Here is a 20866-nt window from a genome sequence, read left to right on the forward strand (position 1 = left end):
ATATCTCTGGGTAGGAGATTTTCCAATGTGTTAGTGAATGTGTATAAAGAATATAACTATTTTTATAACTATACTGTATGGTTGTTTTTCATTTAACCTACACTATATGATTAGTTCTGGTGAAACAAGCTGCTTAACACTCCTTCTGGACTTAGCCTGAAGGCTACTCTCCACAGCTGCCACATAGAGAGCTTTATATGGTTGTCTAAGACTACTAAAATCATCATAAGGGCTGTCTGGATTAGTGCACCGTGCTTCACCAAAATACGTGTGCACCATATACTAAGCCAGCCTCCTACAGACACCTATTGTTATTCATCTTGCTTATGATGTGTGGCCTCTTGGGGAACTTATACATTGCCGTAGATTTCGTTATGATATTGTCACAACTATAATGTGTCCCGTACTACCAGAAAATCAACAAAAAATGGTTTAAAAAATAGAAGTGCATATGGGATCTGAACCCATGCATGTCTACAGTCATATGCTAATGACTATGGAGAAAGTAGAGTAGTTCTGAACTACTGATTTAGCGTCAGCATATTACTAATCAAGTTGTATGAAGAATCTTAACATGTCCCTAGATTAATCTTTTTGATTCATAAAATTATACCAGCTGTTTTTTTAATATTGGACAATTTGTTTAGATAAAAGGATTTACATGTTTTCAATACGAGGATTGGAGAAGCACATGATTATTTACTACACTGTGCATCAGCAAAAATGGAGGAGCGAGGACTCACTGTGGAAAGATCAAAATGTAAGATAAAGCTGAATTTTGTACTCTATTTATGCACACAATATCCAAAGATGGAATAAAACAGCAGACTCCACTAGTGTCGGCTATACAGGATGCCCTTGCTCTGCACAAGTAAGATAAACTGAGGTCTATTTTTGGCTTTGTTGAGTAGTATACAAAACTTGTTCCAGATTTTTCTGAAAAGACCAGCAAAATGTGTGCTTCTTAAATAACAAGTTACTTGCCTTCGGTAATGATATCTGTAAGAGAAATACATTAGTTATAGATACCTTACCTTAGAATTACCCCTAGGCGCTAGACTGGATCCGGGGAATTTTTTTTCGTAGCAGGACCCCTGCGCGTCGGTAGGTGGCGTTGGTCAACTCCGCGTTCGTCCTCTGCATCGTGGTCGCCAGGATGGCGTTGAGGTGTCTACATAGACGCCGCCCCTGCGCGCTGACATCAGTTATGACACAACTTACCACACCACAAATGCAGAGCCATGCAAGACACTGACCACTTGTGCACAAAACTAGGGCCCTGTAAGGGAGTACCCCTCCCTAGAAGTCAGTTCGCATAACTGGGAGGATGGGTGGGGCGGTAAAGAATCTATAACTAATGTATGTCTCTTAGAAGGTAAGTAACTTGTTCATCTGAAAGAGACCATTAGTTATAGATTCTTTACCTTAGAATAGATACCCCAGCAATACCAACACCGGAGGTGGGTCTGCAAACGAAGTTCACACCAGGAAGTCCTGGAGTACAGAATAGCTGAAAAAGCTGTCTCTATCGGGCTTGGAGGTCCAGGCAGTAATGCTTAGTAAAAATGTGCAGGATGCCCACGTGGATGCCTGGCATAAGTCAAGCACTGGAAATCCACGTCCCAAACCAGTAGTAGCTGCCGTCGCCCAGGTAGTGTGGGCGTGCAATCCGACTGGAGGTTCCTTTTTAGCCAAAGCAGAACAGTTCTTAATGCAAAGGATGACCCATTGAGAGATGGTACGTTTGTGCACTTCTTGGCGCCCACATAACCCACCAAGAGTTGATTGTCCACCCGGAAGTCTTTGGTGCGGTCAAGGTAGAAAGACAGCAAAAGTTTTGGGTTCAGATGGTGGAGTTTCTCCTTTGGAAGGGTGGTGGGCGATGTGATGGTCTGGCCTATGTAGAAAGAGGTAACCACTTTGGGCAGAAAAGAGGGCGTAGTACGGAGGGCTACTTTGTTCAGATGGGCAGCAAGAAAGAGAGGCCTGGAAGATAAGGCTTGAAGCTCACTCATCCTGGAGGCAGAGGTGAGGGCAAGCAAGAAAGCAGTCTTCAAAGTAAGGAGACAAAGAGGACAGTTTTGTAGTGGCTCAAATGGAGCACATATAAGAGAAGTGAGGACAAGATTCAAACCCCACTGGGGAATTACGAAAGGAGAGTAGGAAAGAGATGAGTAATGCCCTTCAAAAATCTATTAACAATAGGGGACTTGAAAAGAGAAGGCTGATCAGGAAGGAGAAGAAAGGCTGAAATGGCGAAAAGATAGCTTTTAAGAGTGCCCGGAGCAGAACCCTGGCGGGCCAAAGAAAGAATGAATATGAGAACCTATGAAAGAGGGGAAGAAGGGGGATCCACAGCCTTTGCTGTGCACCATGCCACATGCCACAAATGTGTTCCATCCACAGGCATATACCGTTTTAGTGGAGGGATGCCTGGCTGCCAAGATAAAGTTACAGACTTCGGGAGGAAGGTTGAAAGCTTTCATCTGTCGCTACTTAATCTCCACGCAAGGAGGTGGAGACTGGACAGGTTCGGGTGGAGGAGCGTTCCCTGCTGCTGCGACAGAAGATCCTCCTGAAGAAGCAGTCTGATCGGAGGATCGATGGCCATACTCAAGAGCTCGGGGTCCCAAACTCTTCGTGCCCAGGCCGGAGCCACAAGAATAACTTGGGCACGGTCGCGCTTGATCTTCTGCATCACTGTGGGTAGAAGTGGTACAGGCGAAAAGGCATACAGGATGCCACAATTCCACTTGCGACAAAAGGTGTTGCAGAGCAAGTGCCGCCTTGGAAACTCCAACGCGCAGAACTGCTGACATTGCACGTTCTCTTCGGTGGCAAATAGATTTAACCAAGGCTCTCTCCACTGATGAAAGAGACCATGCACTACCTCCAAGTGTAGATGGAATTCATGTTCCAACATGCACCGGCAGCTGAGTTTGTCCGCCCTGGAGTTCAGGGAACCTGCCAGGTGTTGAACCACCAGGGATATGCCCTGATGTTCCAGCCATGTCCAAAGGTTAAGAGCCTCTTGACATAGGATCCACAACCCCTTCCGCCCTGTTTGTTGCAGTATCACATGGCGGTGGTGTTGTCCGTGAACACCTGCACTACTCTTCTTTTGACAGAGGGAAGGAATGCAGTCAGTGCAAGACGAATCGCAGAGGGCTCCAAAAGGTTGATGTGGCGCCCGGACTCCGCCGGAGACCAGAGGCCTCTGATCTCTGCCACCCCCATGTGGACGCCCCATCCCAGCAGTGACGCATCCGTCACTACTGTGAACTCTGGTTGGGGAAGGGATCTGCCACTGACCCAATCCTGATTCGTGAGCCACCACTTGCAGTCTCTTCCGAGATCTGGATGACATCGGAAAGATTCCCCTGATGCTCCGCCCACTGGAACTTCAGGTCCCACTGCAAAGCCCGAAAATGTAATCTGGCATGATCCACCAGCAGGATGCAGGAGGCTATGAGGCCCAGCCGCCTCAGGGTTATTCTCACCAAAATCCAAGATGGAGGCTGAAACATCAGTATCATAGCCCAAATATCCCGGTCTCGCGGCTCAGGAGGATAGACCCGAAACTGTGCTGTGTCCAGAACCGTTTTGATGAAAAGGAGCTTCTCAGAGGGAATCAGGTGCGGCTTTGATACATTTGTAGTGAACCCCATCGAATGCTGGAGATCCGCTGTAGTCTGGAGGTGGGAGTCGACAGCCTGGGAGTGCCCGCCCTCAACAGCTAGTTGACTGGATCCCCTGATCTACGCAGATGAGCTGCAATCACCGCCATCACTTTCGTGAACACCCGAGGGGCACTGGTAAGGCCAAAGGGAAGCACGGTGAACTGAAAATGTTCGTTGCCTACCGTGAACCGTAGGTAACGCTGGTGGGCAGGCAAGACAGGGATGTGAAAATAAGCGTCCTGCAAGTCCAACGCTACCATCCAGTCTCCAGGGTCGAGGGCAGACAAGACCTGAGCCAAGTTTAACATCTTGAACTTCTCCTTCCGGAAGAAGCGGTTAACGTCCCTGAGGTCTAAGACAGGACCCAGGCCTTTGTCCTTCTTGGGTAACAAGAAGTAGTGGGAATAGCAACCATGACCTACTTCTGGCACAGGTACGCATTTGATAGCTCACTTGGCCAAGAGAGCCTGGTGGAGAAGGCCCAAATGATCCTCCGACATACGATGGAGTGTAGATGGCATGGAGGAAGGGGTAGTCTTGAAGGGGAGGTTGTAGCCCCTTCTGACTATATTCAAAACCGACGTGATGTTGTGCCAGTGAGGGACGTGATGGCAGATCCTGTCGTGCACTGGCAACTGGTGGCCCGGAAAGGTCGGACTAGGAAGTTTTTGAGGCTGCTGCAGAGGGGGCATTGGTGGACTGGCCCGCCCGCTGGCCCGTAGACCCACAACGCTGGGTCCCACTTCCCTGGCCAAGAAGAGGCTGGGTAGCTTGCGCGGTCCTGTAGCTCTGGGTGGAATGTGGTGGGGCACCCCTTCCATATCCGCGAAAGGCAGACTGTATGGGACGAGAAGTGGCTGCGAGGCCCAAGGATCTACCCATAGCCCTAGAGTACTTGAAACGCTCAAGCGTGTTGTCAGACTTGCCACCAAACAGGAAACGGCCATCAAAGGGTATGTCCAAAAGGGAACATCGGCCATTTCCAGAGAAGCCAGATGTTCTCAGCCAGGCGTAGCGCCTCAGGGCTTCTTACGTGGAAACCGATCTACCCAGCGAGTCGGAGGTATCCAGCCCACACCGGATGGTGAACTTTGCTGCGTCTCAACTCTCAGCAACAGCATGTGTGAGCACGGCCCGGGCCTCCTCCGGGCACTGAGGCAGCACTTGTGCGACCGTATCCCACACCGTGTGCGTATAACGGCTCAAGAGACATGCAGAGTTCACCGACTGCAGTCCTAAGCTGGCAGAAGAAAACATCTTCTTCCCAAGATGGTCCAGCTTCTTGGATTCCCTATCTGGGGGAGCAGTAGTGAATGCGAATTTGTGAAGATGAGGCTTGGACCACGAACCTCTCAGGGGTAGGGTGTTGGGATAGGAAAAGTGGGTCGTTCGGGGCCGGAGGTGGTGTTGGGCAATCATCCTGTCCACAGGAGCCCCTGTGCTGAGCTTGGACCATGTGCCCAAAAGAATGTTGGTGAGGGCTCATTAAAAGGCAGATGGGGCTCCAAAGAGGCTGCTGCCGGCTGATGCACCTCAATCAGGAGGTCAGTACTAACAGCCACAGTAGGAAGCTCAAGGCCCAAGGCCTCAGCCGCCCAATGCAACACCACCAATATACAACAAAACGCCAATACTGATTAACCTATTTAACCTTTTTAAGCCATCACATTGAACCCAAACAAAGTGACCACTAGACCTTTTTCATTTCAGTTTTTGATCTATCAAAATGTATTGACCCACAAAATAATTTGAATGGATTATTCAAGATCGTTAAAATAGTTCAACATACCAAATAAATCCCACACCTGTCTCACACTACCAATCATACCTTTTACAAACTTACTGTTTTGATTTTTGCGCAGTTTTCCAAACTTACTCCATTCACTCCAACAACCATACAACCATTCTTTCTATACCAGAACCACACTATACAAATAACAGCACCTTTTTACACAAAAATGTTTTTGAAACAAAAAGACGTAAGGCGCATGAATTTAACAGATAATGCAAGAATCGGGAGCAATTCAAACAATTGTAAACACTCAATAGGTCAAAAACAACAGGTGCTTTGCCGGTTTTCTTCACCACGGAGAGACCATTTCCCTGAGCAAAAAAGAATGGACACAAAGAAAACGGTCCGTTTTCTCTGAAGGGGAGCATAATTTTGGAACGCTTGGGCAAGAACATATTGCGGTCTGATGCAAACTGAGAAAGGTTTTTTTCGCACAAAATCGCAGGTTTAAAAACTGCCTATCTTTTGTTCATGAATAATGAATACGTTTTCCAGTAGATAAATAGATCGGCTGATCTATTTTAAGAAATCTAGCTTGTCGGTCCTGAGGAGAACACCGTTAATTGAATTTGGGTGTTCGAAATGAGACGACCTGTTGTTTTTGACCTGTTGAGTGTTTATAACTGTTTGAAGTCTGTGGTTTAGGTTTCCTAAAAACAACACAAATCAACAATTAGAAAACTGATATGGATTGCCTAGATACTTAAGGATCATGCCACATCACAGAGGCAGTCTCTAAATAATATAAACCCGGTATGTTTCACAAAACGTTAAGTCAATTAAGCCATGCAATTTATAAATTTCTGTGTAAAAGTTAAATAACTTAAAATGAAAATCATCAAAAGGCATCATGTCTTTCTTGAATAACTGTGTACAGACAAGCACACTGCACTTATGTGCCGTCATTCAACAACCGACCTACTAAGGAATAAGGCATATACAGGGGCCTAAGAGATTCACAATGGATTTATTTCACATGGACCATATGGCTGAGATACCCGCCACCCCCTCTCAACACACTCCCCAAAAGGAGGGAAACCGGAAACAGTTCTTAAAGTTTTTGGATGTGGGATGGAGTGACCATCCCGGCCGTATTTATTAAAACAAAAAATTAAACATTAAACGTTTTCATGTTATGTACAATTTCATTATCACATTACGATGTTTGGCTAACCTTAACATAATCTCTAATACAGAGGTTCTCCTAGCCGAACTAGCATCCTACAAAACATTCTCTAAGAACACTGAAATTGTACATCCTAACGTTTAAGGGCCAACGGCAAGGTCATAACCGGTGTCAAGATCCCTAACCAGACTTACCCCTCCCACTTGGGAGGGGCGACAGCACAGAGGCTTACCTCAAGTGCAACTACTAACAATTTCCCTTGACTTGACGGGGGCACTTAAGACTCGACGCCATTTAAAGGTCGTTCGAACACTTGTGTGTGGTATCTAGAAGGTATCGTTGACCTCTCCCCACCCCACACAACTTACCGCATCTGCCGTCGCAGATGACCCTGGCCCCGGGAAATTCCCCAGGAGGGGGCTGTAACCCCTCCTACAAAGGAAGGGGCCTTGACCGCCTTTCCTTTACTTCCGGCGACCCGCCCTTAGACGGGACCGCCTCCCCACTGAGGGGCCAATGGCCACCTCTCCCGAGCGCTCCCATCCGTGTTGGGTGACGCCCACTCATAGGGATCTACCAATTAGTGCTCACCGATCATGACCTTACCGCCTACCAAAAATAAATACGACAATTCTTAAACCTATGAAAACATTGGTCACTACGACCGAAACAGCATGCTAGAAATGCAACACTACGTCAAATCATTTTAATCGTAACAACCTAGACGATATTCACAAACTTTATTATGATTAACCACAAACTGATACTGTCACAGCCTGTAAACGAAATGGAAAAACCAACTTATAAATTCACTTTATTGCACAACAACTTGCTGTCCTCAGGGGCTGGTGGGTGGGTCAAAATTGGCTCTTCGTTCCGTCCCGAGCTCACGTGTAGCGAGGAGGTGCAGCTTCGGAGCACAAGAACAAGAGGACGTCTTCTGGTCTTGCGCCTTCTTTTATCCGTCTTCAGGGCGGGCGAAAACCCGCCCCTGCCCGCCCCGAGGGCGTGGCTGGCTGCGTCGGTGTCTAGGCCAGCCCACTCTAGGGCGGGAAAAAAGGGGCGCCCCGGCTACGCCGCTTCGGGCATACCAGCCGAGACGCGCCTCCCGCCCAAAAATGGCTTCCCGGGGGGATCGAGGCACTCAGCCATACGTTCGGGGGGACCGAGTGGTCGCCCCTTTCCATATGGCTGAGATACCCGCCACCCCCTCTCAACACACTCCCCAAAAGGAGGGAAACCGGAAACAGTTCTTAAAGTTTTTGGATGTGGGATGGAGTGACCATCCCGGCCGTATTTATTAAAACAAAAAATTAAACATTAAACGTTTTCATGTTATGTACAATTTCATTATCACATTACGATGTTTGGCTAACCTTAACATAATCTCTAATACAGAGGTTCTCCTAGCCGAACTAGCATCCTACAAAACATTCTCTAAGAACACTGAAATTGTACATCCTAACGTTTAAGGGCCAACGGCAAGGTCATAACCGGTGTCAAGATCCCTAACCAGACTTACCCCTCCCACTTGGGAGGGGCGACAGCACAGAGGCTTACCTCAAGTGCAACTACTAACAATTTCCCTTGACTTGACGGGGGCACTTAAGACTCGACGCCATTTAAAGGTCGTTCGAACACTTGTGTGTGGTATCTAGAAGGTATCGTTGACCTCTCCCCACCCCACACAACTTACCGCATCTGCCGTCGCAGATGACCCTGGCCCCGGGAAATTCCCCAGGAGGGGGCTGTAACCCCTCCTACAAAGGAAGGGGCCTTGACCGCCTTTCCTTTACTTCCGGCGACCCGCCCTTAGACGGGACCGCCTCCCCACTGAGGGGCCAATGGCCACCTCTCCCGAGCGCTCCCATCCGTGTTGGGTGACGCCCACTCATAGGGATCTACCAATTAGTGCTCACCGATCATGACCTTACCGCCACAGGTCCGGATAGTTGACCGGCTATCCGGACCCCCCACAAAACTCCTACCTAAAGGTCATGTTTTAAAGATTTTAACCAGGCTAGGAAGTCTCCTATGAGTAACTCATTCCCCGCCCTCGACAAATGCACACCATCCCCCAGATACATACTGTCATCATTAATACAATTATGCGAGATCGAATGCAATGTCTTGGAACGGAACAACCTACTTACTTTGTTATTCAATTTTTTAACAGAATGATTCAAAGCAGGGATCGAGATAGCCCCCCGCCACACTTTTCGTGGGATCATATGAGACCACGCAATTAGGCACCCCGGAACTCTCCTCGCTAACCAACTTACCGTGGAAAGCATAGCCTCCAGGAGAAGTCGTCTACCGGTGGTGACCAAATCATTGCCCCCCAAATGCACTATGACTATGGACGGCGGTGACCTCATCCGCTCTAACAAGCCCTCAAAAAATTCCTGAAACTGGTCAATACAGAGACCGCCCCTTCCGTGGAAGGACACTCTGTACCCGTATTCCCCAGGTACGTGAATCATGTCACCTGCTTTGAATACGTCTGCGGCCCGTCTCACGTATGAGTGGCCCACGACCCACACCTCCTTCCTCACAGCCGGTGACGTGCGACCGCTGACCTGGTGTTGGGTCGACTGCTCAGTCTGCCCTGCCGCGTAGGCTTGCGCAACTGAAAACAAACAAAAGACAAGAGGCGTGAGTACATGATTACAGCTTCACAACATGTGCAATCGCACGTACCTCTTATAACAATTGGAGGACCAGCGCCCCACACGTTTCACTTGCTCGACATTAAGACCCCTGGCTGTAGCTTCAGTGGCAGCCCCTATACGAAAGGAGTGGGTCCCAAATTCGCCCGGGTCCAAGCCCGCTGCGGCAATGGCCATTGCAAGCACCTGTTGAAACTGAAACCTCGTCAGCGGGGTGGCGTCTGCATGCCTCAACAATGTCCCCCCCCATGATGCCACCCTTCGTGCTAGGTAATCTTCTAAGCACTGTACCGGACACATGGATGACTCGGGGTTCCTGCGAATGATCGTGCAGTCCCCTCTCCCATCTTGGTCAGTCTTGGACCTGAGAAAGGAGACAATCATCGCATCACCCCTGATCTGGACATGCTCCCTGCACAAGCCCCCCGTCACATCCTGTTTGTTCCTTGCAACTAGCTCACTAACTCTCATAGCCCCGTGAAATGCCAGCGTAAATGCAGTCCGGAACAAACAGGTCTCGAACGGGGACGAGCATGTGTTCGGGAGTGTGGCCAGTAACTGGGACAACCTGTCTAGACCTATCGGTCGTCGTACGTCTACTCTGCGACCCTCTAGACGTTGCCACCCACGCAGCGCTTTCTGTACCGTGAAAGACGCTGTTGGGTCCAGGATGCCATGGGCCCTGGCAACAAAGGAAATGGCGGCACGATGCCTTTGGGCCGTAGCCACCGATTTCCCAGCCCTACGTAAGGACATCAGAAAAAGTACTACCAACTCTTCCTGACCCCAAAGTCCCCCTCTCTCTGCCCCCAAAAAGGCTAAATAGGCCTGGAACGCCCCTTCATATGCCTTCCTTGTCCTGGGTGCTAGACTCTCTCCCACGAGGTGACGAAGTTCGGGGCACCGAGAGACCAGAGAGCTTCGGGGAAGGGTGCCGGCTCCGGGTCCGCTGAAGGAAGGAAACCCGAGAAAGCCTGCATGTGAAAACGAGACAGTGCATCAGCAGCCTGATTCATCACCCCTGGGACATGTTTTGCTCTGAATACCACGTTCAGTTGCATACACAGTAAGACAATTTCTTTGAGCAGCCTCAAAATCAATTTACAACGGGCTGCCTGACTATTGATGCATTCTACCACGGTCATATTGTCGGACCAGAACACAACAGAATGATCTCTGAACCCTTCTGGCCAGGTTCTCAGGGCCACCAGAATGGGAAATAGTTCAAGGAAAGCGATGTTACTCGTCAGCCCCTTCTCGTGCCACCATAGGGGCCACTTTTGTGCCGACCATTTTGTGCCGAAGATGGCGCCAAAACCTACGCTTCCTGCTGAATCTGTCCATAGCCCAAGCTCTTCGGAGGACACGGCTGGCTTGTTCCAGACGACTCGGCCATTGAAGTCCGCCAAGAATGCTAACCAGATCCGCATGTCCTGGCGGACCTCAGCCGATAACCTTGTGCGATGATGACCCTCCTTTAGGCCAACCATCGCTTGGGCAATTGAGCGGGAAAAGGGGCGAGCCATTGGTATCACCCTCAAGGCAAAGTTCAACTTTCCCACTAACTGTTGCAACTGATGCAGTGTAACTTTGGATGCATTTAAACATACTTGGAGGGCTGCCCTGAATTTCGACACTTTGCTAGCTGGTAAACGGAAGCACCCCTCCCCTGAGTCCAACTCGATCCCCAAAAACTCGAGGCAAGTCGTGGGACCCATAGTTTTACCCGGTGCCAATGGCACGCCAAGATGATCCATTAACACACAGAATTCAGCTAAGGCCTGGGCACATTCGGGATTACCGGCGGGGCCAAGGAACAGAAAGTCGTCAAGGTAGTGCATTACATTTCGGAAACCCGTTTTCCTAGTGAACACCCATTGCAGGAAAGTACTGAATTGCTCAAAGTAAGCACATGATATAGAGCATCCCATTGGCATACACCTATCCATGTAAAATGACCCCTGGAACCCGAATCCCAGAAGACGCTGATCGTCTGGGTGTACCGGGAGCAACCGGAACGCTGACTCGATATCAGATTTCGCCATCAACGTCCCGTGCCCCAGGCGATTCAAGATGGCTACCGCCTCATCAAAAGATGCGTATCGCACCGAACAAACTTCTGGATCAATTGCGTCGTTCACCGAAAGACCATGTGGAGCAGATAGATTATGGATCAAACGAAACTCACCCGGGTCCTTTTTGGGGACCACCCCTAACGGAGAACAAACGAAATCCGGTACCGGGGGTACACTAAACGGGCCGGCGACCCGTCCCCGGCTAACCTCTTTCTGAATTTTTTCTTGCACTACAGATGTATGTTGTAAAACGGAAAGTTGATTTTTGCACATCCCTACACCCTGAAAGTCCCCTACCGGGATGCGGAAACCATGTGTAAAACCGTTCCGCAGCACCCCGGCAGAAGTACGATCCGGGTATTCGCTGAGCCAGGGAATCATTGCCAAGGTATCAATCGGGGTTGGTAAAGGCGCCCCTCGGCCTAGCTTAGACCTGTTTGGCGCCTCCCTTACCCCCATTCTCACCCGTTCTGGCTCTGCACGATGACTCAGGATGGGACGACCCACACGTACTACACTCATGTTTGAATTTACACGATCCCGGAGGCCTGGTACATTTCCCCTTGTTGAAATTAAAACAGAAACCCTTTCTCCCTGTGTTACCTGCGGGCCTCGACTGGTCGTCGGTGCTCGTACTTGGTCGAAAGGGCGTCCCCACATTTTGGCGGGAGTAATCAACAACATTGCTCCCGACCAATGGCATTCTTAACATTCCCGATTCTTTCATTTTATCCCATGTTAAAGAATCGTAACAATCCCAAGTCAAACTCTTGTTATGTTCCTTTTCTTTCCTGAACAGATTGTCATAACAAAACCAATGGTTACCTTGATACGCTGTCGAGTAACCCATAATTCGTGATTGATAAACGGGAAACTCAGGAAGCAACTCGGGCCTACGTTCCCCCAAAATCGATGTGAAAATACCCCATGCATTGCCCCAGTTGCCAATGTTCTCATTTACCTTAAAGGCGGCCATCTTTGCGCGCCAAACACTCGGATGCATTAAGTCCTTCTGACTTTTCACATGCTCCACATCATAATGATCAACAAGCAGGGAAAAAATATTCACGTACTCCCCCGCCCAGATCTTTTCCTTTATAGCTAAAGGCACATGTTGTCCCAATCTCTCTCTACGAGAGGGTGCTGACTCGTCCCTTGCAATCGGCAATGGCCGCTTACCTGAACCGGACGCAGCTTCTGCCGCTTGCGGCTTGTCTATCCCCGCCAACGGCGTAGCCACTCTAGCTGCCTCTTTCTTCTCACGAAGTCCTTTTATCAGCGCCTGTGCCTCGGCAGCCGTGGCGCCATCACTACTATCCCCCAACCATGCTGTTAGCTGTGCTGCCAGCTCGGGGGGCATGTCTTCCTTGGATGTCGGGGTGACGACAACGGGGATTGGATTCCCCTCAATCGGAACTGGGGTCGGCGCCTCGAGCGGGGCAGAGGGAACCGGGACGTCCCCACCGGCTGGAACCTTTCTCGGCCTCTTAGGTCTCCCTCCAGCCGGCGCAGGGCCCGAACCCTCCTCCCCATCTCGCTCCGCCAACCGTTTCTTTATGTCGGACACTTCTTTGCAAAGGGCCCGCACCATCTGGTCGGTCGTCATTCTCTTTGCGCCTTTCTTGGGCATCTCTCCGAGGAAGTATCTAAAAGACAAAGAAAAAGATCAAAACGCTCAAAATTGGCTCTTCGTTCCGTCCCGAGCTCACGTGTAGCGAGGAGGTGCAGCTTCGGAGCACAAGAACAAGAGGACGTCTTCTGGTCTTGCGCCTTCTTTTATCCGTCTTCAGGGCGGGCGAAAACCCGCCCCTGCCCGCCCCGAGGGCGTGGCTGGCTGCGTCGGTGTCTAGGCCAGCCCACTCTAGGGCGGGAAAAAAGGGGCGCCCCGGCTACGCCGCTTCGGGCATACCAGCCGAGACGCGCCTCCCGCCCAAAAATGGCTTCCCGGGGGGATCGAGGCACTCAGCCATACGTTCGGGGGGACCGAGTGGTCGCCCCTTTCCATTCTACTAAAAGTGGCCTAACTTAAGGTATGGTATTCAATAATAATCATGGCTAAATTCTAATTACAAAATAATTTAGTGCTTTTGTCAATGAAAAGGGTAAGCTTATAGATCAAGCCTCCAATGATGGACAGCCAAAGGCTAATTTTCCACAGAGGTAGACACATTTGTGATGCAACCACTATTATACATGTATTATGTTGCTAAGTGAAGTGCTTTCATGGAGGACTACAGGCATCTCCTGGCAACAGGATGTAGAACGGGCCCTGCAGTCATCGGCCAGCAGACATGCACTGCGCAGTTATTTATGTAAACCTTTTTACCTACAACCTTTCATGGATGTTATATGCTTGCTTAGTTACGTTACATAACGATGGTAAAGACATATGGCACATGCTGAAAGCAGAGACAGAGTTGCAACTTATGGCAGTGTATCAATTTGCTAAAAGTTAACACCAACAAATGTTAAGTTTTTCTGTTGGAAGCGCTTAAGGTAAGACAGCAGGTTCAAAAGGAGAATGTCTCACTTGGATAACCACTGCTAAAATATTGTTTGCATTTAGGACTCTGAATGCTCACAGATAACGGGAAATGGCCACTACAACGCAGCTGTTTCCACGAAAACCTATACCACGCATGCATTACAAGGCATGCGTGGTTACGACGACAGCCTTTACCACGCATACCTTTACAATGAGATACGTAGCAAAGGTATGTGTGATAAATGCAAGAAAAATACCCAAAAAACAGGGGGGGGGGGGCTTGGGGGGTCTTCCCCCCCCCCCCCCCCCCCCAAAGAAAAAATAAACCTTGGGATTAAAAAGGGGGGATTGGGGTCTCCCCCCCCCCCCCCCCAAAAAGCACCTGATGTGCCGAAGCTGAGGCGTCGTTAGAGACTAAATGGAAAGAAACTTCCCCTTCCTCTTTACGATGTACAACCGACGTCATCAAGGAAGATGGAGAGGAGAGGACTTAAAAAGGTAAGGGGAATTTTAGTTAAAAAGAAAAAAGATTAAGGGTTAAGGGCAGGGGTAATTATAAGGAGTGGGGCTGGGGGTCATGTAAGGGGAGGGGTATAACCTTTAACAAGAGTATACCCTCACCATGCATAAATTTACAACGAAAATCGTTGTAAATCTATGCGCGGTAAAGGAATATTCGTGGTAAAGGGTATGCGTGGAAAATGCATTCCGTTGTAACACATGCGTGGTAAAGGTATGCGTTGCAATGGAATGCGTTGCATCGACATACAACCACAGATCACTAACTGGGGATGAGAAAGCAAGCACTTTTCAGCACAAGATGGTTCTTGGATTTGCCGGATGGTTTTATCCACAGAATAACTGTGCTCCACCTATTCCACTAATTTGGAGCACCTATGTGTTATTGTATGTATGTAATTTACCACTATTTGTGAATGTCATATAAACACCTTCTCTTAATGTCTGGAAGTTGACATGTTTGGGAACCTAATCGATTAGGAATGTAGTCATGAATTTCCCCAGAAGTAATGCAATTGGCTACTTCGTGAATCCGGAAGAACCACGTTTGTGGACACTGAACTCCAAAGGGAACAGAGGGAGAATTTTTTATAGTACCCCAAAAGGCACAAATCAAGTCGCAGTTACCAGAGTGATCTGAAAGACCAAGGACAGCTCCTTGTTCATTACAAAATGGAGGTTCCTAACCTTGCCCGTGGGAGTCGGAATAATATATAAGAGGAAACACAGCAACCTCTTATATATTATTTAGCAGGGCCGGACTGGGAACCACAACCGGCCCTGGCAAAGTGCTCGGCCGCCCCCCCTCCCCACTCTGGGGGGTTGGAGGTGCCACTGAGCTCTTTGCCGGGCTTTGGCCGATTTTGGTACAGGGCCGATTTAAAAACGGCCCTGTAAAAAAAAAAAAAACAGCCCCCAGGGGCCCAAAACTGGCCCGCACCTGTGCGGCGCACCGGGGGATTGCCCGGTGCCCGCTATGGCCAGTCCGGCCCTGTTATTTAGTATAACAGGAGGGTCATGTCAGGTCGAATGGTATGACAAAAGCTAAGGTACTAAATACCTTGTAATAGATAGTTCTGGATGAAGTAATGAAAAGAATAGGACACCTGAGACTAGCCTTTGATACTGACGACCTGGTTGGCTTGTCTCCATAATGTAGCTTTGAAACTCATTGCTTGTTCCACCACTGAATACTAAACTACAAGTTATAGCTTTGGCAGGGGATGGGGCAAGAAAACTAATAAACAGTATAAAAAGGGGATGAGAAATGCAAAGGAAAACTTTTAAAGTGTGACCTGTTTCACTTTGATTTGAAACTCAATAAATACACACTTACTATGCGTATTGCTTTAGGCTCAACTGGTGAATGAATCATTTTAGTACAGGTGTGCTCTAGTAATGTTACTGTGGTATGGTCATGATGAGGAAATTGAAGTCTGTTGTTGCATCTCACTTTAATTTGTTACACTGCGTTACATTTTGAACTCTGAAGGGAAGACAAGTGTGATGTACAGATGTGGCATCCTTGGCTATCCATGGTCACCTAGCTGCGCATTCTATCATTCAGCTTCTATATGATCCTGTACAGTGTATTGATTTTTCTAAAGTTTATGTCCCCATCATGCCCAAGAAAAATAATCATGGACCAAGCAGGTGTCCACATATTCATAAAAATCAAGATGTGGCCAGTTGTTTTTAGAATAGTGCATTGTAAAACCGGTATTCTGAGCAGAAACGACTCTTCCTTGCCGTTCTCTTGTCTTTGCCAACTTGGGTTAGTCCACTAGAATGATGCATGAAAATTAATTCCATATAAACAAGAACAAAACTCCCAGGTTGGTCAGTGACCGTCTACCTAAAACTCTCATTTTATTTTAATTTAGAGAGCGATTTTCTTGACTATTAAGGTTTTGGGTCTATGAATTTAATAACAGTTTTAACACAGGATCTGATTTTTTCCAAATCTTTTCCAAAGAAGATACTATTAGTCCTAACAGATTCAGCAGATGTGGACATGTTTGAAATCTCTTCTTTCAGAAACACCCAGCTAATTTTGGTTCGCTACGAAAAAGAGGTTGTATCTTGCACTTTCACACTGACTCAAGCATCAATGACAACATGTTTACTGAAAAACATGGATACCACATATATCCACTAGCTTCAGCCCTCTACTCCCTAGTACTTGCAGATCCTAAAACTATGATCTTGGACTTCTGCTCACATGTGGGTGATAATGATTGTTTATATGTGAATAGTCATCGATCTAGCCACAATATTGATAGGCATGCTGCTGCAACAATATAAGGTTTAAATAACAAAATGGAATCTAATTGGGAAAACAAGTAAAGTCTGCTTGCAATAAGAATTCACATTACCTACCATGCAAAGCAAAAGTCACAATTTGTGCCATTTCTTAATTTGTAAAGCCTGGCTCCCTACGTATCAGGCAGGTCACAGTCCTTAAATCATTTACAGCCCTTTAACTTGATGAGCAATTTTCAAAGAAATGGTCTGGCAGATATAGTTAGCATGAGAAGTCCATTGGAACTACCAAACCGTAGCAAAAAATAGACAAGCTATATACTTTATGGCTTAACCATTAGACCACCAGTCAGAATGTATTGAGGATTCTTCAACTACCAACTATAGAGAGTAGCAACTGAATTCTGATGATTGGTAACAACACTGTACAAGTACGGACTATTAAAAGCCCCTGTGTAAGTAAGGATTGAAGATATTTCCAAAGGTGTACAACAAAAAAACCCACCTCTCGCAACATCTGATCAGTTATGGAGCTCAGATTGACTGCGCCTTCATAGGTCAGGTAATAAAATATATTAAGAGCACGGACAGCTTCTGGTCCTTGCTGTTTGTATCCAAAAATGAGATCAATCCATTGGTGAAGCTGGCATGATACAAATTCACTCTCCAACGCCTGCAAAAAAAAAATTAACACAATCAATATCATTATTGTGAACTTCCGAACAGACACACAATCATCAAGTTATTTGACTACTCATTGCTTTTCTGGTATTCATAAGGAGGCAGAAGGTCAGAGAATTTAGATTTTTGCCTAGGTCTAAAGCAGAGACAGATTTTAAACTATGACTACTCATATTGGCATATCTACTATAATTCTTAATGTCTTACTAAATGTCATTGTTAAATTATCGTTCAGGATATTTAACACACTGTCCCTCATCCATAGAGATAAAATGGGCAGTCACAGCAGGTGAAGAGGTGGAAATGGAAAGCCAGAACAGTAAGCATATACTTTTGTTTGGAAGAATCTATAGGGTTAAAAATAAAGGCCATCATGCTAATACGCCTCACTAATGTTCAGAATTTCTATTATCTTGAAGTAAACATATGACATTATATAGTCCTGCGGTTGTAAGGAGAAATATCCATTTCAAGGAGGCCTTACAAAATAGACAGAATAATGAACCAAATATATTTCAGTATAATCGGTATATTTACAATTCACTACTGATTGTCTATCATTCCCATTAACTGTCAGAGATCAATTTAAACATTTTCTAAAATGTATAAGGAGGGTTACATAAAATGTAAACGACAAAAATCAAGTTTTATTTTGTGTTGGACTGCACACTGTCTGGTTGTTTGCCATCCAGCTGACAGAAATTTACTGTGAGGAGTTACTGCTTGATTATTGTGCAGATTGATTTTTGGGGGTTGTCCAGTGCTATAGAATACACACAAATGTGTAAAGTGTAAGGTACTAGCCTAATCCATCCTCCGAGAATAATTATAAATCCAAAGAAAAAAGAAGCAAGCAGAACAATGCATGTGAGAAAATCCCACTACTAAAGTCATGTTGGAATATTACAAAAGTCAAAGTCCCCCAAAAAACGAACCGAGTCTGAAATATTAAATATTCACTCCTTCCAACTGCAATGTAGGCTCATATTTTGTTTAGTGTCCAGTGAAAACTGACTATAGACAGTGGCGGTTCCTCCGCTAAGGCGGAGGAGCGTCGCCCCACTGTTCATAAGGAAAAATAAATTGATAAGGTATAGTCATTATCATTTTATTTTTCCTATTTAAGTCAGTGGCTCTCGGGCGGGGCTAGCCAGCCCAGGGCGAGGAGTGGTTTGCACTCCTTAAGTGCACATGACTGCTGGGCAGGCCCTCTCAGGATGGCCAAACAGTCATTGGCGCTTTGCATCTTCCTCACCAGGCTTGCTTTACACAGCCTGGTGAGGAACATGCAAACAAACCCTCCTAGTCCCTGTCTGAGAGCCGTGGTTCGGCAATCAGACCAATCACAAAGCTTCATTGCAGCATTATAATTGGCTATGGGGACCCTGGGACAGGAAGAAGAGGGCGGAGGGGAGGCGGCAGCCGGCTGGCAGGACCAGGTAAGTGTTTTTTTGTTTCCATTTCGTCCTGCCAATATGTGATGTGATATGATGTGGCTTGCCTTGAAACCACATGCACAATTATGCCAGATTGTGGCATTTCACAAAGGGTTTGGAAGCATAGGAAGCGGTAATTCACCAAGTTGTAGAACTCCAAAGAGCTAGATTTTGCAACACAAGTTGATGTGTTTCATTGGTCATTACTGCCATGGGTATGTAAACAAATTCTCAGATCTTTTAGGGATGAAAGTTGACCTTTTATCTCTGAAGACACCTGTTTGAGTAATAGCATGTGAATACAGGGAATTGTCTGCAAACTCGGCATACATAATATATATTGCTTCTACTTTCTGATAATTGTCTTAATGTTTTCAGCAGCACAAAAGTGATGATGGAAGGTGATTCTTTGTTTATAAAGGCATTTTGTCTGTGTATCATTTTAATATGGCCTGAGTACACATATTTTAATCACTATAATGCATTTATTATAATTCTTGACGAATGAGTTTGACTTGGATTGCTATACTATGCACTGAAACTAGGCAACTGTATATTTGGGGAAGTCACTAAATGACAGATAAAATCTGCAAGGGGATCAATTAAATTTTATGTATATCACTAATCACAATTATAATTGGATATTGTCCTGCAGTGCTTGTCATTTTTATGGTTTACATTAGTTTAAGCCTTCACAAGATTGTAAATGCATGGAAATGGGATTGAATAGTTGGGGGCACCCCAGATTGCTAAGGCAACACAACAGCGATTATCCCAAATAAGGTCATGGTAGATGGATACAATTTTACTGTGTTACAAGTGAATAAACGTGTGAGATTGTGAAGAGGGAGGTATATCATCACAATGTACAGTCCCTATGAGAACTGTGGGTGAAGTGATTGGCACTTCTATGTATCCCCAAACAAAGAGATTTGAAAAGCCCATTCCATTTTTTTGCTGTGCACTGGAACGTTCCCTGCCTGGTTTTCAATGGATCCTGAATGGAACAAAATATATCAGTCTATTTTCCGAAGTGATATAAGTAGTGAGACTGAGTAAAAGATGCGATGTTCTGTCTTGGTCTTTTTTGTTTGAGTTTATGGTGTCTGTTGCTAACCATGACAGTCTAACAAGGTGGTAGACCCAGTGAGCCAGCACCCAAATGGGACGAAGCATGCTTGGTTAGTTTATTCTCGAGTATCATGAGAGACAAAGAATCCAGCAGGTGCTTCAGTCAATCAGTGACAACACCATGGTGCATCTCTTGCATAACGGCATTCCATTGCAAAGAAAGAAGTGTTGCAGTATAGGCCCGAAGACCGGAAGCTCTCTAACCAAGTCTTTCCTTATAAGTTTGGGGTTAATTCTCAATAGGGACTGAAAAACTCCACCAGACACCCCAAAAGCTGGTGACTATAGCAAAACAATTATGTTCCTTCCCCCTTACAGGCGTACTCCAGTGCCTGAGCCAGTACTCCCTCACCATTCAACCACGTCAAGCACCACCCATTTCCCTTCCCCACTCAAGGATTGGCCTGAGACCCCTTTATGAAGCCTACACCTTCTTATTCCATCTGTCTAGTCAGTGGCCTAAGCAGCCATGGTCTTACCACTGGGCACAACCACCTTCACCTTGGAAGCAAATGTGGGAATTTGGAACCAAACTTACTCCGTTCGCACACAATTATTATTAGGCCCTTTCTTTATGGTGCCAGTAGAAGCTGACAAGCAACCTGTAGTGTTGTCAAGCGCCTTACACAGTTCAGTAAGAGACCTGGTACAGTAGCACAGGTAAACAGTCAAGAAAGGTCACAATATCAACAAAGTGACAGAGCAGGAAATGGAGACTCTTGGGGGTGTCTGCCACCCGGGCAGCCTGCTTCAGGTTTTCTAGGGTATAAAACTGAAGGGGTGAAACGTACTACTACACCGGCATTATTTTTAAAGCCTGACCAATTAGGGTAGTACCTACGGGGTGGTTTGTTGATGTATTTCCTAAATTCTACAAAATGTATCTGGACTTACAACATTTGGGAGACAAATGAACGGGCTGTTAATTGTTCTACTTTAAGATGGGCATGATTTATGGGCTGAATTTGAATTTATGTTACAGACAATAATAATTATGCTACAGGAAAAGA

The 20866-nt window shown here is 46.6% G+C and overlaps 1 protein-coding gene across 1 annotated transcript in view; it reads right to left on the reverse strand.

Annotated features, from left to right (window-relative positions):
* LRBA (LPS responsive beige-like anchor protein) overlaps positions 1–20866 on the reverse strand; it is a 2444222-nt gene that overhangs the window by 447585 nt on the left and 1975771 nt on the right. The window contains exon 48 of the mRNA XM_086962285.1: positions 17114–17281. Within this exon, the coding sequence (XP_086818411.1) occupies positions 17114–17281 (168 nt within the window). The remainder of the gene's footprint in view (positions 1–17113; positions 17282–20866) is intronic.

This window comes from Lissotriton vulgaris, chromosome 3_1, assembly GCF_964263255.1.
Source record: "Lissotriton vulgaris chromosome 3_1, aLisVul1.2, whole genome shotgun sequence".
Classification (NCBI taxonomy): domain Eukaryota; kingdom Metazoa; phylum Chordata; class Amphibia; order Caudata; family Salamandridae; genus Lissotriton; species Lissotriton vulgaris.